At 49.9% G+C, this 19,548-nt stretch overlaps 1 protein-coding gene across 2 annotated transcripts in view; it reads right to left on the bottom strand.

Annotated features, from left to right (window-relative positions):
* Nucleotides 1-19,548, bottom strand: part of Ift43 (intraflagellar transport 43) — a 73,073-nt gene that overhangs the window by 38,455 nt on the left and 15,070 nt on the right. The window contains exons 1-2 of one of the 2 annotated variants that reach the window (XM_052185367.1): nucleotides 8,790-9,000; nucleotides 7,200-7,264 (exon numbers count right to left, since the gene is read on the bottom strand). In XM_052185367.1, coding sequence (XP_052041327.1) covers nucleotides 7,200-7,264; nucleotides 8,790-8,840 — 116 coding nt within the window. In that variant the 5' untranslated portion in view covers nucleotides 8,841-9,000. Of the gene's footprint in view, nucleotides 1-7,199; nucleotides 7,265-8,789; nucleotides 9,001-19,548 lie in introns of those variants that run through there. The other variant, XM_052185366.1, reaches the window with a different exon arrangement.

A 19,548-nucleotide genomic window follows, 5' to 3' on the forward strand; every position in this document is an offset into this window, starting at 1 on the left:
GTGAGCTGTCACCCACGCCGGAGTGGGCTCTGGTGATTTAGCTGACTTTGAGGAATTCTTGCTCCTGTCACCACTCACTCAGTCACTTGTAAGAAATACCAATACAGTTTGCAGGTTCACTGGTTGGATTTTTATGGTGTTCATACTTTGTTGTGCCATGGGTCCCCTACCTTGGTTGAGTAGATGTTCCTGTTTCCCCAGAAAGAGTGACACATAACAGAGGATCTTACAGAATGTGTACTAAAAAGCTATCTTTTCTAAGCTTAGAGTTTCTCAGAAGTTTACTGTAGGGAAAACACATACAAAGAGAGAGACAGAGAGACAGAGACAGACAGAGAGAGACAGACAGACAGACACAGAGAGAGCACATGACTGTTAAGACAGCTATGCAAACAGGAGTTCACATGAGCATCTCTGAAAGCCATACAGATGAGCCCTGAAGTCCTGGTGTCAGTTAATTGATTGTGGCGTGTGTGTGTGTGTGTGTGTGTGTGTGTGCACGTGCACACACACGCATCAATCTTGGACCCTCATCACCTAATAGATGACTAACCTGCTAAGACCCAAGTAACTGCTCCCTCTTGGTGCCCAGGACTCCCCTGAACCATCCAGTTTGGATTTCTTTTTAGGTAAAGCTAACATGTACAAAATCAATTCTCAAGACAGATTCCAAGTTTATTTTGTTTTTCTTGAAATCCAAACAAGCAAAATTATGTTCATTAATGAAAATCTTCAAGTCAAAATTTAAGAACTTTCCTTCTATGGACTCAGGGGCACATGACCCCTTCTTAATTATGGAGCAAAAGACAATATCCAGAATTCACTCACAGATCAACTGTATACTGTGCATCTATGTGTCATGCATTATAGACCAAGAAGTACAGAAAATGGACAACAATCTTCAGTAACCACGTTCTGGTTACAGCAATGCAGAGGGAAGGGCAGCAGCTCCAAGGTGCTCAGGGAACAATGAAGACAAGAGCAACCTGAACAGCTAGGAAGGAGTCACACACTCACAGGTACACACGCTCACAGGTACACACTCACAGGTATACACGCTCGCAGATACACACTCACAGGTACACACACTCACAGGTACACACTCACAGGTATACACGCTCACAGGTACACACTCACAGGTACACACGCTGGCAGATACACACTCACAGGTATACACGCTGGCAGAAACAACTGCAGATAGGCACACACACATATACACACACATACACACACATACACACACATAAACACACACACACACACACACACACACACACACACACACACACGACACTCCTTCAGGTGAAGGGATGTGGGTGCTCACTGGACCATTCATACCTTTCCATAGGTTGAAAGTTTTACAAACAAAAAGTTATCAACAGGGATCCAGGATATCAAGGGCAGATTATATTTTGGACAATCCAATCATTGACAAGAAAGTCTTTAGAAAAGAATTTTCAGTAAGAAGTGAAAAATCAAAAAAATCTACTCTATGATGACCTTTGCTGAAACCACTACGGTAAGCTACTCTCACCGACGGATACTGCACACATAAGGCGTCTGATGTCATGGTAGGGTGGAGGGCCACACATGACTAACTGTTGACCACAGATTAAATTGAACAGGTGGATACCAATGTCCTCCTTATAGCTGTACCTTCCCACACCTTTACTTCCCACATCCAGGCCTCCTCACCCACCTGGGCCTCCTCACACACCTGGGTCTCCTCACACACCTGGGTCTCCTCACACACCTGAGTCTCCTCACACACCTGGGTCTCCTCACACACCTGGGCCTCCTCACACACCTGGGCCTCCTCACACACTTGGGTCTCCTCACACACCTGGGTCTCCTCACACACCTGGGTCTCCTCACACCTGGGCCTCCTCACCCACCTGGGTCTCCTCACACACCTGGGCATCCTCATACACCTGGGCCTCCTCACACACCTGGGCATCCTCACACACCTGGGCATCCTCACACACTTGGGTCTCCTCACACACCTGGGTCTCCTCACACACCTGGGTCTCCTCACACACCTGAGTCTCCTCACACACCTGGGTCTCCTCACACACCTGGGTCTCCTCACACACCTGGGCCTCCTCACACACTTGGGTCTCCTCACACACCTGGGTCTCCTCACACACCTGGGTCTCCTCACACACCTGGGTCTCCTCACACACCTGGGTCTCCTCACACACCTGGGCCTCCTCACCCACCTGGGTCTCCTCACACACCTGGGTCTCCTCACACACCTGGGCATCCTCATACACCTGGGCCTCCTCACACACCTGGGCCTCCTCACACACCTGGGCCTCCTCATACACCTGGGTCTCCTCACACACCTGGGTCTCTTCACACACCTGGGCATCCTCACACACCTGGGCCTCCTCACACACCTGGGCCTCCTCACACACCTGGGCCTCCTCATACACCTGGGCCTCCTCACATACCTGGGCCTCCTCATACACCTGGGACTCTTCACACCTGGGACTCCTCACACACCTGGGTCTCCTCACACACCTGGGTCTCCTCACACACCTGGGCATCCTCACATACCTGGGCATCCTCACACACCTGGGCCTCCTCACCCACCTGGGTCTCCTCACACACCTGGGTCTCCTCACACACCTGGGCATCCTCACACACCTGGGCCTCCTCACACACCTGGGCCTCCTCACACACCTGGGCATCCTCACACACCTGGGCCTCCTCACACACCTGGGCCTCCTCATACACCTGGGCCTCCTCACATACCTGGGCCTCCTCATACACCTGGGACTCTTCATACCTGGGCCTCCTCATACACCTGGGCCTCTTCACACCTGGGACTCCTCACACACCTGGGCCTCTTCACACCTGGGCCTCCTCACACACCTGGGCCTCCTCACACACCTGGGCCTCCTCACACTGTGAAGTACTCCACCTACAACAGTGCAGGAAGTTTGAATCACAAGCTAGATCAGCTCTAACTCTCCCTTGGAACAAGGCCATGGAGAGATCAAGAAACAACTTAAACATCACAACTTAGAAGAGATGGTCCAAATCCAGAACATAGGACTCTCTATGGGCTAAGTTTCTTATCTTCTGCTCTCCACCTAGCAAAAAAAGGCCAAAGGCATGTGGAAAGGGAGGGGTGTAGCACAAATGAGAAGCAAAAGGCACAACAGCTAAACGAAGTGTGGGTTTTGACTGTCCCTTTCTACAGCCCAACTCTACCAAGACGTTTTTGCTACAGTGAAATTAACTGACTGTGATCTGGATATCAGATAACATTAAGGAATTATTATTAATCTTGATGGGCACAAAACAGCATGGTGGCTAATAAACGAAACAGTCCTTATCAATTAACAAAAAACGTCTCCTGCAGGAGGGAGGGATTCGCCAACGCTGTCAGGCTGCTCGGCTTGCCCGGGGATTTCCAAGTCCTTGCGTGCATCTTCATCGATGGACTGTGTACTGGCTAGTTTTGTGTGTCAACTTGACACAGGCTGGAGTTATCACAGAGAAAGGAGCTTCAGTTGGGGAAGTGCCTCCATGAGATCCAGCTGTGGGGCTTTTCTCAATTAGTGATCAAGTGGTGAGGGCCCCTTGTGGGTGGTACCACCTTTGGGCTGGAGTTCTTGGATTCTATAAGAGAGCAGGCTGAGCAAGCCAGGGGAAGCAAGCCAGTAAGGAACATCCCTCCCTGGCCTCTGCATCAGCTCCTGCTTCCTGACCTGCTTGAGTTCCAGTCCTGACTTCCTTTAGTGATGAACTTCAAGGTGGAAGTGTAAGCTCAATAAACCCTTTCCTCCCCAACTTGCTTCTTGGTCATGATGTTTGTGCAGGAATAGAAACCCTGACTAAGACAGACTGTTTATCCGAGCCAGCCTATGTCTAAACTAGCAGTTTCCCATCTTTCACGTCAGAGAACGCTGGAATGAAGCATCTGAGAGGCAAGCTGGGATGGATAAGACATCTCACAGGCATGACCAGCCTCGGGGGGTTGGCAGCACAGGCCTGGCGCAGGCCCAAGGGCAGAAGATCACAGCAGGCCTACATCCGCAGAACCACACGCAGAACACTAAGGGAAGCCCCAGCAAACCTCTGCCTGTGACACCTTCCTAATGAACAGGCTGTGGTGGGGCCAGGCAGGCTGGAACACGGCTGGGTTAAGAGGACAGAGCCGGTGCCTGCAGATGCTTCCAGACTGCCAAGCCCTCCAGCCCAGGGAGTTTTTGCCTTTCACACTTCTGTAACCTAATAAGAATTAACTACTCGCTGCTAACAAGAAGGTAGAAATTCCAATATGGCAATGACATAGAGGGAGAGGAGAGAAGCCCTTTAGTATTCTTGGAACATCTATGCCATTAAAAGAGAGAGAGAAAGGAGGAGGAGGAGGGAAGAGGGTAACCTCGGGACCAGCACACAGTTCTCCCGCCATCTTGATGTCCTTGACACGTGCGGCCGGTGTGGAAGTGGCTGGCACCGGAGCAGCCCGTGAGCAGGAGCGAGCGGCCAATGGAGATTTATGTGAACGGAGTGAGATGGACAAGGTAAAATTGTCAGGAGGAGTTGTTGGAAAGTAAAATATATTGTGACAATTCCACTCCTGCCGTTCATCAATAAACTGACAGATCATTTAGTGTCAATTAGGAGTGATAGATGGACAAGTCCCCATGATCCTGGGCCAAAATTAATGGCTGGGAGGGAGAGGGTGATTGAAAATGACGGCTGACATTGAGAGCAAAGTCCTCAAAGTCCCCGAGGGGCCGTTACTCGCCTCATTCCCTTGCAGATCAATGCAGGGACAAACCCAAAAACAGACACTTTGAGACAAAACTTAGACGCCTTTCGTCTCCTTTCCAAGTCTGGTTCCCCTGGGTTCAGCTCTAGGCACACGGCCATGCCGGGGACCCAGCCACTCTTTAAGTGTCCCAAGTTCACAGACAACTTCAGGCAGCTGACACCGAGATGGTGGCTTTGGCACAGCTAATGCTTTCAAGCCTGGAGAAAGGGCAGGTAGTAAGGCCTCGTCCCGGGCCATTCCTCAAGCCAATCCTGTCCTGTGCCTCCGGAGCTCCAGGACGTGGTATTTTCAGGGCCAAGCCCACACACGCTCTGCTTTGTCTCAGTCTTCCACACACTCAACAAAGGCATCTCGGGATCTCCACACACTCAACAAAGGCATCTCGGGATCTCCACACACTGAACAAAGGCATCGCGGGATCTCCACACACTGAACAAAGGCAGCGCGGGATCTCCACACACTGAACAAAGGCATCGCGGGATCTCATGTGTGTTGGCCACGAGCTCATCAGCCAGAGCTGTAACAGTCCTCTTCTTCCCACTAGAGACATGTGGCTGCCTGTAACTGATGTGGCCTACTTCGATGAATGGAACCTATTGGACCAAGTTGGTCCAGTGCACATACAAGGCACAGCTGGGAGCTGTTTCTTCCCCAGCCCCAAATTCTTATGTTGAAACCCTAACCCCTAAGGTGACAGTGTTTGCAGGTGGTACTAGGCTGGGCTGAGATCACAAGGATGGAGCTCCCACGATGGGAGAGAAGAAGAGAACCGGATCTCTCTCTCTCTCTCTCTCTCCCTCCCTCCCACCCTCTCTCTCTCCCTCCCTCCTTCCCTCCCTCTCTCTCCCCCCCTCCTCTCTCTCACACACACACACACATGCACAAATCCTCAAGGAAGACCACTTGTGGACCTAACCAGAAAAAGCCTGTCACCAAAAGCTTTGTCATGCTAGCATCTGACCTTAGACACCAGAAAACTGTCCCTGGGAAGCCTAGTAGACAGGTGTAGTCTGCGCTCCTGGGACCTCATCATTCCTTACTTACAGCAGCGAGACTGTGTTAGACACAGCACTGTGCAGCTACTGTTAGCTCCAAAGCATCGAAAGTAAGCACGCCGTCTACCCGTGTGAGTTCTCTGATCTAACTGGCCTCCCAACACCAAATCTTAGTCCCAAACATCCCCACAAGCTGCCATCTGTCAGAATCCAGCTAGCTTGACCTCCATCTACTCTGATGTCACACAGCTAGTGCTACGGGTGCCATCTGCCTCATGCTTGTCCTGGGCTTGGGCGATTCCTGAGTGTTTGACTAGAGATGTGTGATCACTTCAATTTGAATCTAGCTGTCCCAGGACAGGAAACACACCTTGCGCTGTGGCACTCACTAGAGCATCCTGAGTCACACAGAAACACTAGCAGGCACTAAGGCTGAGAAAAGACAATCACTACTCACCCTTAAAGAAGAACAGAACTGCCTAAGGGGAAGCGCCCTAGGTCCCCAAAGAGCTGAGCGACCACACTCAATGCCCTAAACACGGAGCTATCCTCAGCCCTAGACCCTCATGGTTAGACGCGGGAGGAAGAGCACAGTATCACCTGCTCTTGCCCCAGACCTTCGTCTTGAATCTAATCGTGACAAATGAGAGGTATCTAAAGAAAGAGCCTCTGTGAGACAACTGGGGTGGACTCCGCAGACAAGCCATGTAACCCATAGCAGCAGGAAGGTAGAGGAAGCTTGCACGCCTGCAATTGCAGCGCCTGAGAAGCCAAGGCAGGAGGATGGATAGGGGTTTGAGGCTACACTGGTTACTCCTTCCAGGAGCTCCAAAGATGACAGCAAGGTGAGACACCAGGGTTATCCGGAACCAATATTCCCAGCAGCTCCCGGCACTGACTTATGGTACACGAGAGATGCCAGGTAGGCAGTGAGGGGGTGCCCATCTCATTCTTCACAGATGGGTGATCTGCGTCCCGTGAGGACACACTACAGAGTTCAGCCAAAGCCACCACCAGGCAGCTCCAGCATGCTGAAGAAATGAACAGAGCAGGCCTGAACTCTGAAAATGGTCGGCCAAGCAGGAGAGGAGTCATAAAGGAAGGGAGAAATCAGCATTCCACTGACACAAACCTCTGAAGAAGCACATCCGAGCTGCTGCCCGTGGGCAGGGAGTAGGGGTGACGTGGAAAGGGGCTGTTATGAGGTACTGGGCGTCCTGATGGGATGGGAGAAGAACATTCTGAAGGTGCCTGGGTGACAGATGCAGGACTCTGTGCCTATCTAATACCAGTTATACTGTACATGTTAAGCGGTGTGTGACTTGCCTTATTAAGGTTACAAAAAGGACAAGGCAGGCCTGCCACCCTGTCTCCACACCACCCCGCCCCGCCCCGAGGAGCTGAGTACTCACTTGGCCGCCTTCATGGAGTCATCTGCCCAGCCTCCCTGTCTTCGAGGTGGTTTCGGTGGAGGAGCCTGTGTGAGAGAAGCCAGAGTGACAGTCATGTAGCCTGTGCCTCCGAACACCACAGAGTGCCAGGCTCACATCACCTAAACTAAGTCTGCCCAATAAAGATATGAAATAACCTCTAGTTTACTATAAAAGCCAGGTCCCTTCATCCCTCCTGGTGGGTGTAAAAATCTGCACACTGTTCCTGATGGACAGTTTGGCAGAAGTCTACTAAAGACATAAAAGTACCCAAGACTTGTTTTTCTCCCCAGGGCTGGAGATTAAATCCAGGGCCTTATTCATGCTACACACAAACTGTACCAATAAGCTGCATTCCAAGGGTGTGTGTGTGTGTGTGTGTGTGTGTCTGTGTGTCTGTGTGTGTCTGTGTGTATGTGTACACAGGCAGTGGAGGCACATGCATATATTGGGGGGGGGCAGGAGAATGTGCCCACGTGTACGGAGGCCCGAGGTTGACGCTGGGTGCTTTTTCTCAATTTTCTCCTGACTTCTTCAGACACGGTCTCTCACTGAATCTGAATCTTGCTGATGAGGCTCTGTTGGCTGAGCAATGAGCTTCAAGGATCTGCATGTCTTTCCGTCCCGGGGGCTACAGGACCACATTTCCATGCCAGTGTTTTATGTGGGTTCTGGGAATCTGACACTTTGTCAACTGAGCCGTCTCTCCAGCCTGCTTATGCCTGCTATGGCAGTAAGCCAATTTTTGTCTTCTAATATTTCTTTATTTTACGTGTGGGAGTTGTTCTGCCTGCATGAATGTCTGTGCACTACATGTGTGCAATGTCCACCACAACCAGAAGAGGGCATCAGCTTCCCTGGAACTGGAGTTAATAGGTAGTTAAGCTAGCACCCCATACCATATGTAGGTACTAGGGGCACTGAACCCAGGTCTGGAAGAGCCGTCTGCGCTCTTAAGTGCTGGCCTGTCTCTCCAGTCCAAAGGCAACAGTTCTAAGCCTGAAACTTATCCCAAGGACATAAACACAGGAGAACATAATGTCATTTCTGCATAACAAACACTTGGCCACATCCAACATGGTCAGCAGTAGGGGACTGAGGAAAATGAGAGAATATATACAAACAGAATGCAAATAATGCAAAACTACATTATAAAAATAGTATCAAAGTTAGTGTACATTAATTTAAAAGAACATGTTTCAAAACAGTAGGAATGGTATCTGATTTTGCAAGAAGACCCATGAATATGAAACACTGATGTTCATTAGCTGTGTACATCCTGAAGGGTCCCAACTGAGGACAACTAAAATTTTCCATCCCCGTACTCTCATGTGTTTTCTGACTTTTAATGATTTATTTATAATATTTTATAAGAATAAATGTAGCAAATTGAAGATTGAAGAGTAAGGTTTGCTTAGCAGACAAACACACACATCAACAGGTTTAGCTTCCCTCAAGCTATTTGGCCAGAAGAGCTCACTGGGATTGGCATATTAAGAAACCACACTGTACCAATTCTTACTCAGCATGTCTTAACTGCAAATACTACGGAACAGCAATCCTCCAGCGTACCTGAGCGGAAGAGATGGGCCAGCGGGTTTCCTGTTTTGAACTACCCAGCATTCTTCCAGGAATGCTTTCTGAAGTATCAATTTTCTTTTTCCAAGAACTTGACACAATTCTAGCTGTGGCTCTCAGTCTGGAGAGGAGTTGGGATAAACGGACTACGACAGGGTTTGCAAACTTCCACAAAGGATTAGGATAGAACTCTTTCCTTTACGGGCCACAGTCCCCTTGTAACTACTGAACTCTGACACTGGAGAAATAAACAGTTTAGATCCTAAGACAAGCGAGTATAGCTGACTTTCAAAAACAAAACAAAAACTCTAAAACAAGGCAGAGGGCCAACCTTGAGGGAAGGATGTGGTTTGCTGACCCCTGGACCCAAACGCTGTGTCATCATGGCCTGCTTTCCAAAGCCCAACAGGGACCATTTGAAGAATACGCCCTTCCGACATGCCTGAACGCCGCCTTTATGCTTTTGATGTTTTGTTGCTTGTTTGTTTTTTAACATGGTGATAGGTTTTCTTGCCTACCTGTGCAGCGGTGCCCGGCCTGGGAAGGATATATTCCATTCTGGATGTAAGATCCAAGTTTGAGGCTAGCCTGAATTACATCGAGACAAACAACAGCAAAGAATCAACTGGATTTCCTGTTCTAAGAACCCAGAATTGAGGAAAAGGGGGGAATCCTTCAGACAGCACAGAGCAGGGTCACGCTGAAGACCAGGTCAAACCAGCAAGACTCAAGACTACAGACACTGAGACAGCTTGCAGAATCAAAGGACCTCGTCTTGTCTCTTGCCATGTATCAGTATGTGTCAGGTGAAGAGACAGGATTCTGAAGCAAACTGACCCACACCGAGCGCCCCCCGAGACGCTTTAAGCGGATGGATGGCCAAGCCCGGTGGTGCATGTTGACTGTGCCAGCACTTAGGAGGCCGATTCATGAATTCAAGGCCAACCTGGGCGATACAGAGAGCCGCTGATGTAATCATAAGGACCAAGAGTTCAAATCCCAGTGTGCACAGAGCAATCTGGACATCCTGCCACCCTTCCTAGCCAGCTCTGAGACAGTGGAGACGGGGATCACTGGGGTTTGCCAGCTTCCAGCCCAGCCAAGAAAGCTCAAGCTTTAGGCTCAGGGAGAGACCCTGTCTCAAAAGAGATGGGTGGGGAGAGGAAGAGGAGCGGGGTACTCTGTGCCTCCACTTGTGTGCACAGATTCACACCCATTCGGGCACTCTCACATACACTCACTCAGGCACACATGCACACACACTCCAGTAAGTCTACTGAAAAAGTAAATTTTAAAATAAACCAATTTGCCCACAGCCCTCTCTCCCTGTGCGCTGGGAGCACCTTACTGCGCTCCGCCCAACAATGGCCCTCTCTCTCCTGTGAGAAGGCAGGAAGGTCATTAATTGAGCGCCACGTTCTGTTTGGCTCCACCGTTTCTTTTGTTTGTTTGTTTTTAATTTGTGATACCATCTAAGAATTGGAAAATTTCCACATTAAAAGTCAGTTTCCAGCTGTCTTGACAAACTGGAATCTCCAGTAATGCTGGGGCCATCCCCTGGGGCAGGAGCATACGCTCCAGGGAGCTGCAGTCCTCTGTCTGGCTCCTTCCTGCTAATGTTCCTTCTGTTCCTACTGCACTGGGAGGCTGGTTTTACCCTCCATGCGGAATTCCCTCTGCGCTGCTTGGCCTGCGAGAAGTGGATGAAGGGGCTCTGCAGTCTTCTGAGAAACACAGGCAGCTCTGTCTTTTCTTACATGGCTAATGACAGAATGGACACACTTTGACTTAGCAATTAGGTCGGTGGCTCTCACGCTGTGGGTCATGACCCCTGGTGGGGGTGGGGACCCTTTCAGAGGTCACACACCAGATATCCTGAATATCGGACATTTACTTGCAACTCGTAACAGTAGCAAAATTATAATTATCGTGTGACAACAAAAATAATTTTATGGCTGGGGTCACCACAACATGAGGAACTGTACTAAAGGGTCACAGCATCGGAAAGGCTGAGAACCACTGAGTTCGTTGAACCCAGCCCTGAGGCTGGTGTAGCTGACACCTGAGTGTGTGGTCTCCGACTATTTCTCTGTTTCAGGTATTGGGAAAGAAGGAGAAGACTCAAGTGAAACCTCTGATATTAAAGTGTGGGAGCATCCGGTCTGTTTGGAAGAGTTTTCTAATGCTGTAAGATGCCTCGAGTCTAGAACAGGACAGAGAGGAGACAGACGCTCCTGATGTTACCTTATCTCTACTCTGGATGAGGGTCCCAGTGACAGGAGGGCAGAAACTGACCTGGGGAAGGATGGTGGAAAATGAGGCAGCGAGGACTAGGAGCTGGACTGCTGGTTCTTCTGAAATGCAGCCTTTGAGTCATCCTAATCGGAGGTGCTGCTGACGGGATGGCTAAGTGTGTAGAACATGCCAGGCGGTAATGCCATGGCTCCTGTACAGTCCCTGTCACCACAACTATTGTCAACACAGGAAAGACACATCATAATCAAATACACAACCATTTGAGGGGAAGAGAAAGCCAGATACCGTTCAGGCAGGCTGGATCTCCTCGGTCACTGTGACCAAGGGGACACACTTCACCTCTAACCAGACCCCAGGAAGTCATGGCCACTGGGAGGTTGTGGGTGGGGTGGCGGGTGGTGAGTGAGGAACCTTCCCTCCTACAGGTGACAGCCACAGTTCCTCTTGTTTTCCCAGTTGGAAAATGGTTCTCTCAAGTGAGAAACAGAAAACTTGTCACCTAGGAGGCACTTCTCTGGGCCCAGTGCTTGACAGTGGCTCTAAAATCAAAGGCTTTCTTCACAAATGGCAGGAGCCTCCCAGAGCTGCCGTGAAGCACAGCTGTGCAGGCTGTTCCTTATCCTCTACAAACGCTAGGGCAGCCTGGAGAGCGGGCCACGCAGAAGGACCCTCTGCAGACAGGGGGGCAACAGGAGCCCTCGTCTGGGCAAAGCTCCGGAGGCAACGGGTGGATGGGAGGCTCACGCGTGCCTTCGCTCACTGCTCTTAAGAATTAGCTAACAAGAGACTTGAAGGCAGAAGGCTATGTTTTAGTTCATAGTTTGAGGGTCCAGGCCATGATGTCAGGGAAGGCGCAGGGGGTGGAGGGGGGTGAGGCAGCTGTCACGCAGCATCCAGTCATTATGCAGAGAGATCCCCCACCCCACCCCACTCCACCCCCATCCATGAATGGTGCTAGCCTTAGGCAGAAGGGGTCTTTTCAGTTAAACCTTTATTTTCTAAAAATGCCATTGTAAGCCGGGCGTGGTGGCGCACGCCTGTAATCCCAGCACTTGGGAGGCAGTGGCAGGCGGATTTCTGAGTTTGAGGCCAGCCTGGGCTCAGTCTACAGAGTGAGTTCCAAGACAGCCAGGGCTACACAGAGAAACCCTGTCTCAAAAAAACCAAAAAAAAAAAAAAAAAAAAAAAAAGCCATTGTAGGCACAGCTGGAACTTCTAAACCCAGAGTTGACAGGTTGGTATTGCAGGACAGGTAGGACTTGGGACTCTCTAGAGCTGGGACCTGCACACTCAGAGGGAGACATCTGCCTCCTGGTGAGGAACGCTTGTGCTCTGGGTTTACGACTGAGGCCAAGGTCTGGAAGCAGTCTCCAGGCCCTGAGTCCTGTCACAGACACACACACATCCAGCTGAGGAGACGGGCCTCATTAACGACTATTCCAAATCACGGGGCTATTCTACAGAGTTCAGCCTCACTCCTCGGGCACTATCCTGGTGCACTGAGGGGGAAAAAAGAGATGCCGTCCTTGTCCTCAGATGCTCCCAGTTCAAGGAGGCCAACAGGAGGCAAAGTTCAGGTCTGTGTGACATCTGTGTGAACAGACTCCAAGCTGAAGGTAAACTCAGGAGGCTGCAGTGCTCCGGAAGCAGACATGGGAGGGGGGACAGTGCTCCAGGGCAGAGAAGCCGAGGCTGAGGTGAGACCCCCTCAGGCACAGTGTGGCTCCAGCCACTGGTGCACTTTCTTATCATCCTGGTGGTTTACGGAGCCATTTTGTCCTGGGGCGTCTGAAGGCTGGAGGGGGTGGTGCCAACCCAGGGCATGAAGAGGAAGAAGTAGAGTCATCTGGAGAATAAGCTGGGACTTCGGAATCTGAGGGTCAGGCCTCTCTTCTGCCACTGAAAGGCCCTGGGCCTGAATATCCTTCCCTCCCCAACACAGAAATAGCTATACTGTCTCTTCCAGAGTGCCTGCAGGACCAGAATAGGCTAAGCCTCCCAGGTGCGCCTGGGCAGCTCCCTGGAGACAGTGTGGCGACTGCCTCAGCCTGTTTGAAGACTGAGTGTCTCCTCCCAGGAGGGACCACAGCAAACTTTTTTCTCTTTACGTGAGTGGGTCACTCACTCACTTATGTAGAGAACTCAGACACAGAAGAGCTAAGGAAAGGGGGGATCGTGCATTCAGGTCTCTGCGGGTCTCACTCAGACCAGAGAGGCAGGATGGAGAGGGATCTGTGTCCCCAGTGGGGGAGGAGCAGCTGCAGAGACTGGAGGAGGGAGTGTTGGGCTGGTGAGGGCCTTTAGGCCTGCAGGACCCTGCCGCCCAGCTGTGATCCCCAGAGGAAAATCCCCAAGACATCCCCATTTCCAACTTTAGCTGACTTAGTGCTAGGAGACATCACTCACACACCTCTGTCTGTCTATCTGTCTGTCTGTCTTCTCCCCATCCCTCTCTCTCTTCTCGTAAAGAAGAACCTTAAGATACATGAAATCACCCAGGTCAGAAACAAGGCCTGGTGACAGGAGCCCTCAGGCAGTGTCTCCCTGCTCTCTCTGGAGTGTGGGAAATGGACGCAGCCTACTGGTGCGGCCACTGATGGGCGGAGGGAGCGGGACCCTGCATAGCTCCTCCAGAGACGCAAAAATGTGCTTGTCTCCAAAAATAAACCCAACGCAGGGATGACTGTGAGTAAAGGGCTGAGAGCACGTGACCGCGGCCGCAGTCCTGACATACCAGCGTGCTACAAAAAGGAGCCTGTGAGAGGCAGCGTGCTGGAGATTCAGGAAACGGCCTCTTTATATGGTCTCATCCGAGTGGGCGAGGATTCAAGCAACTGGAATTACCGTGTCAGAGGGAGCCTCTTGGGCCAGACTCATTTCTGATCTTTATATGGTTCCCCCAGATTCCTAAGATGCCGACACACAAAGATGCTGGCAGTGCCAAAAAAGGAGCCTTTCGAGCTTGGAACCTTTGCCCACACTCTCAGGAGCTCTGGAGAACCCACTCCCACCTCCCCCTAAGATGAACCCCGCTCAGCCGAGCTCCCAATCTAGAGGGCAAGTTGTTTCAAAAAGCCAGTGCAAGCACACATGCACCAGTGCAAAGAACTCAGTGCAAAGACACACAGCTAAGCGAGAGCTAGTACAAAGCTCACACTAGCCACCTCCGGTTCAAACTTGTATGAAAACAAACTTCTTTCTTTGCTCCAGCAAGGCAGGTGCACACCCCTGTCCACCTCTCAGCCCTCCTGTGCAGGTCTGTCTGTCTGTCGCCAGGGCTGTCCATCTCCGGCCGGAGCCCTGGGTCTCCCGGCTAAGACATCACAGTTTTCCCACAGTGGATTTAAAGGTCAAGGAGGAGCCATGGATCCTCAGAGCTTTCAACTGAACCCCTTTGAGAGTAAACACAGCTCCCTGTGTGAAAGAACTGGAATGGACCTCATTCGATTTTACAAACATAAAGGGAATAAATAAATCTGAACATTAATGGACACCAAAGCCCTGGGGGCGGGGGGAACCACTGACTGGGAAGAACTGGCTGTTTTCAGGATTCCAATAACAAAAAGTGCCCCATACATGAAATTGTGAGTTGTGAGGAACTCAGGTAACATGTCTGTCACCACCCCAGCTCAGCCAGCACGCTGCTCGGCAGTAACAATGGGACAGGCCGTGCCATCCCTTGAAGCACACGGCACCACCCCGGAAAGATCCCTGCCAAGAATGCGCCTCTGGAATCTAATCAAGCCTTCCGATCTGCTTTCCAGTAAGCTGGAAATCAGGTAAGAGAGGAACAAGCTTAATGACCCCAGAAATAAAGAATCTAATGGATCTAGAATGGGGATCCTTGGGAAGCCATCTGTTAGACCTCTTCAAAAAGCCAAAGCCGTTAAAAAGGGAAAGGAACGGGAAAATCGTACATGGCTTTGGAGCCTCTACCAGAGTCCTGCGGTTCTCTGATGGATCCTGGATTTTTTTTTTGTTTTTAAACACCTCGTTATAAAAGCAATTTTGGAATAGAAAATGAAGACAGACTTGGTAGTAGCCCGTGCTGGGGCATGGGTACACCACTAGGGTGACAGCTAATTCTCTAGGAAAAAGTCACCTTAGGTAAATGGGAAACATTTAAGTAACACATCCTGCCTGTAACTTTTGTGGCTGCAACTCAACAAAGACTATACACAAAGCGTAACTTTTACAATTTAAAATATTTTACAACTTATAATCTAAGGCAACAGGGCAAATGCTAGTTCCAGTTGAGTCTAGTGAGAGCTGCCCCCTCCTTTTCCAGATGCTTCCTTTTGTAAGGAACAGATGACCCAGTCAAGGAGGAAGGCACAGCACAAAGTTGGCATTAACAAAGAGCAGAGGCGCAGAGCTGCTGTGGAGGGGGCAGAGGCGGGACACTGCAAGCTGCCCTGCGTCTGCTCAATAAAACCCTGACTTTAACAGGAACAGAGACATTCTCCACTCAATGACCAGGAATTCCAAATGCCACAGACAGAAAATAACTTTCCACCAAACACATCAGGTCTCGTGATCCCTGACATGAGCAGAAACAGGGGGGAAAGGGGCTTTCATGGCTTATTTGGCTTTGTTTTGCTGAAGAGTGCACCTCCCTGCCCAGCTTCAAGCACACTAAGCAAGAGTTCATCCACTGACCTACCACACCCCACTCCCGCTGTGCTTGTCGACGAAAGTACCCCTCATCCCTGGCCCAATTTATGGTGAATGATAGCTTGTGAATATATAAACTTAGGGTAGAAAGCGTGGTAGAAAGAATACCAAGAAACCCAGATCCAGGTCTTTGCTCAGCCAGTAACCAACTCCATTATCCTGGATGTTTCTTCCCCTTGAATCCCTTCTGCTTTACAATCCCATGATTCCGTGGAGTTACAAACTATAGCATTTTGGATCCTTGGAGCCAGGACCCAGGCCAAGCAAATCAATGATAAATGGAACATTTGTGACTCATGTGAGCGGGTATGAGGGCGATGGAGCACGGGACAGAGAAGGCAGGCTACAGGGAAAAATCAGACATCAGCATCAAGAATTGATCCAAAGTGCCAACCTGGGCACCGTCAAAGAATGCACTAGTCAAGGGTCAGTGATAATGATAAGCAGTATGTGAGACGCTTCGCTGCATCTCAACTCAGTGAAGTTGAGATCTACTTGATACTACAATATCAAGTTCACAGAAGAGGAAGAGAGGCTGAGCTCAGCTCACCTAAAACAGTGTCATTTGTAGAAGGTGGGACAAGGACTGGAAGCCAGGCCAGTAGGAGGTACGACTTGTCCTGAACCAGCTGAGACCCCCTGACAGCCACATACATGCCAGCTAGGAGGACATGGTGCTGAGTGTGATTGTCACAAGCAAGCAGCCCCAAACAATGCCATCACTGCGTCTCTCTATCGGGACATTAAAGAGAAGCCCTGAGAAGCCAAAACCAAAACTTCATTTTCTGCACCAGAAGTAAGAGGTTCCTAATGATGATGCGGAGTGTCCTGTAATACAGGAGGACCAGCAAGTGGTTTGGGCTAACCTCTACTCTACTTGCACTAAGCTTACCCTGAAGGAAGGGTCAAGAGCAGAGGCAGGATTAAAAAGTGATGCAGATGCTAAACCAGGGCAGCTTCAACATCAACATACCAGGCGCCAGGGATCAAAGGCAGGCTCTGGAGGAAGCATCCTTCATGCCTAGGAAAGAGGCTGTGGAAAGGTTTTGGCAGCATCACAGGATCTTTGCAGGGCCTGCCCTGCACATGTTCTTTCCCACAGTCTAGCAGAGAGGAGAAAGATGAGCTCGTCTCTCCCTGAGACGTAACTGTGGTACTCAGGAAGCCACGCTGTCTGTCAAATGATCTGGTGGCATTACACCCGAAAGCCATCAAACTGTCCACTCTTAAGTCACTCCTGGGGTAGGGCTGCCAGCAGTTTTCAAAGAGGCTGAATGAAAGAAACCGTATTTCAGCCCTGAAAATCATGCTTAAAACTCACCCCAGATTTGCCCATCTTGGAGAGCATCCCTGAACTGTACCCCGTGGGTCATACGAAAACCAGCTCCCCGCCATCCTCTCCTTGGGTCCACATACCTTCCAGACACTAAGGAAGACATGCCCGGCTCCCCCCATGCATTTTGCCACTTGGCCAACATAAACATTCTTTTCAGCTTTCATCAGAAATCAAAACCTATACATTTTTGTCATTCTCTTCACTCTTTTCCATTTGTTCAAATTAATCCAGCATGTGTGTAGCGAGACGTGCACGGTGTGGAAGGGTGTAAATTCCTGGCCCTCTAGAAAGTCACCCCTCCTGGCACCTGTGACTCCGTGGCTCTGTATAATCAGTCTAGACTTGCCGCCTCAACCTGATCCAGAGTAGAATAACTTGGAGCAAGTTGAGAGCAGAAGCACGCTGGAAGAAACCTGAGCTCCTGTGTGGTTCCTGGGGGTGGGGGTGGGGGTGACCATGGAAAAGAAGTGGGGATGGCTGGAAGGAGGGAGCCCCGGGCTGGCTGTCCCACTGTGTGAGACCCAGAGAGAGAGGATGGGGGTGTCTGGAGGGAGGGAGCCAGGGATTGCTGGGCTGGCTGCCCCACTGTGTGAGACCTAGAGTGCCAAGGTCAATATCCCAGTGGAGATCAGGAACGCCAGGTTGCACGCTTCGGTCCTCTCCCTTGCTTTAGCTCTGAGTTCAGTAGGACATGCTCTCAGCACACAGCAAGAACATGGCTGATGTGTCCGTCTGGCTACTCCCTGTCATTACAGAAGTGGCTCCTCTGACTCTCCCAAGACTTTGGATATTTTTAGAATTGTTCCTCAACTTCCAGGTTTCATAGACAGTCCAATATTTCAGACAAGATTTTGTTTGGGGCTTGGGGTTGTGGTAAGAAATAATGAGTTGAGCTAAAAACTTGCTAAAAACTATCTTAAAAACAAATCACCATCTTCTCTGCCTTCATTTCACTAAAAAATGGAACTATACAACCTACCCAAATTAAAAGGCACAAACCAACATGATAAACTGTCCTTCACACTGAATAAATTTACTTTGTGAAAATGGAATACTTAGGTTCTTGGCTTTCTCACTTGCTCAAAACCTCCTTATGTTCCAGTGTTGGAAGATGTTACTGGCTCACTCACTTCTCTCTCATTTATTTGTGATGCCATGTGGGTGTGTGTGAATGTGTGTGGGTGTGTGTGTGAGTGTGTGTGTGTGTGTGTGTGTGTACACATATGTGTTTGTGTGTGCTGCACACCAAAAGGTGTTGGATCCCTAGGCTGAAACTGCAGGTGACTATCATCTACCTGACCAAACTCCAGTCCTCTGGAAGAGTCACAGGATGAAACCACTGAACAATGACCAAAGCTAGCCCTGAAATCCCGATCCCCCTGCCTCCGTGTCTGCCTGCTGGGAACAAGAACAGATTCACATATAAACCCACCATCACCAGCTACCCTGGAGGCCATCAGCCAAAGGAAGGGCAAGCTTGTGTTGAGGCAGGGTCTCCCTACCTAGCCCCAGCTCCCCTGAAGCTCACTGCATAGATCAGGCTAGCCCCATAATTGCATCGATTGTCCTGTCTTTGCCTCCCAAGTTGTTGGGATTAGAACAGTGCCCCTCAGCCTGGCTGATATACTTTCAATTCTGTGGAAAAAGAAGAAAAGGAAAAAAAAAAAAACACGGTCTAGAATTCTACATACAAAGGGAATACCTTTGAAAAGTAAAGATGCAATGAAAACACTTTCAGACAAATCAAGCAGAACAGTCCCTGGCAAACAAGCACTGCCAGGTGAGGGGAGCATCCAGGCTGAGGAGAAACTATAACTGATGGGAACCCAGTCATCAAAGGGAACCCTAAGGCTCTACCTAGACGTCACAGTGCACGTGTTGTTGATAGCACACAGGATGGAAGGGGGCAGAAGGACTCCCCCACACTGTGCACAGTTAGGGAATCGTTTTCTGGATGCTACAGCAGCTGCTGTAAGGATTAACAGAAAAAGCTCCACACAAAAAGCCAACGGGAGGACAAAGATGGGACATAGCTCTATTATACTGGGAAAAGTACGTGACCAGAAAAGTTCGTCTGGCACTGATGACACCGGCCTTAGTCAGGAGCCTTCTCATCTAAAGTGCCATCGCTAAGTGACTGTTTTACTATCAGCCTGCTCTGCAGGAATTACTGGCATGCACACAATGAGAAGAGGCCCAGTCTAGCGCTCTCACAGAGGCTTCACAGCTAGCAACTCGTGGTTCCTAAGCAGACTTAGTAATCTGCATTGGCTACACAGTCTCTCCATCTCTTGCCTCTTCTAAATCCTGGTTTCCCCCACAGTCTATTTCTCCTGCAGCTCTTTCAAACAGAGCCAATTACATCAAATTCTGCTAAAAATTAACTCTCCCTTACCCCCCAGCTCCTCTAGACCCTGGCTGACTTTACTAAACAATTACAGAACATGATTTCTGAGCTCATGCTATTCAATATAATCAAAGCTCTTT

The sequence above is a fragment of the Apodemus sylvaticus genome, chromosome 6, assembly GCF_947179515.1.
Source record: "Apodemus sylvaticus chromosome 6, mApoSyl1.1, whole genome shotgun sequence".
NCBI classification, from domain to species: domain Eukaryota; kingdom Metazoa; phylum Chordata; class Mammalia; order Rodentia; family Muridae; genus Apodemus; species Apodemus sylvaticus.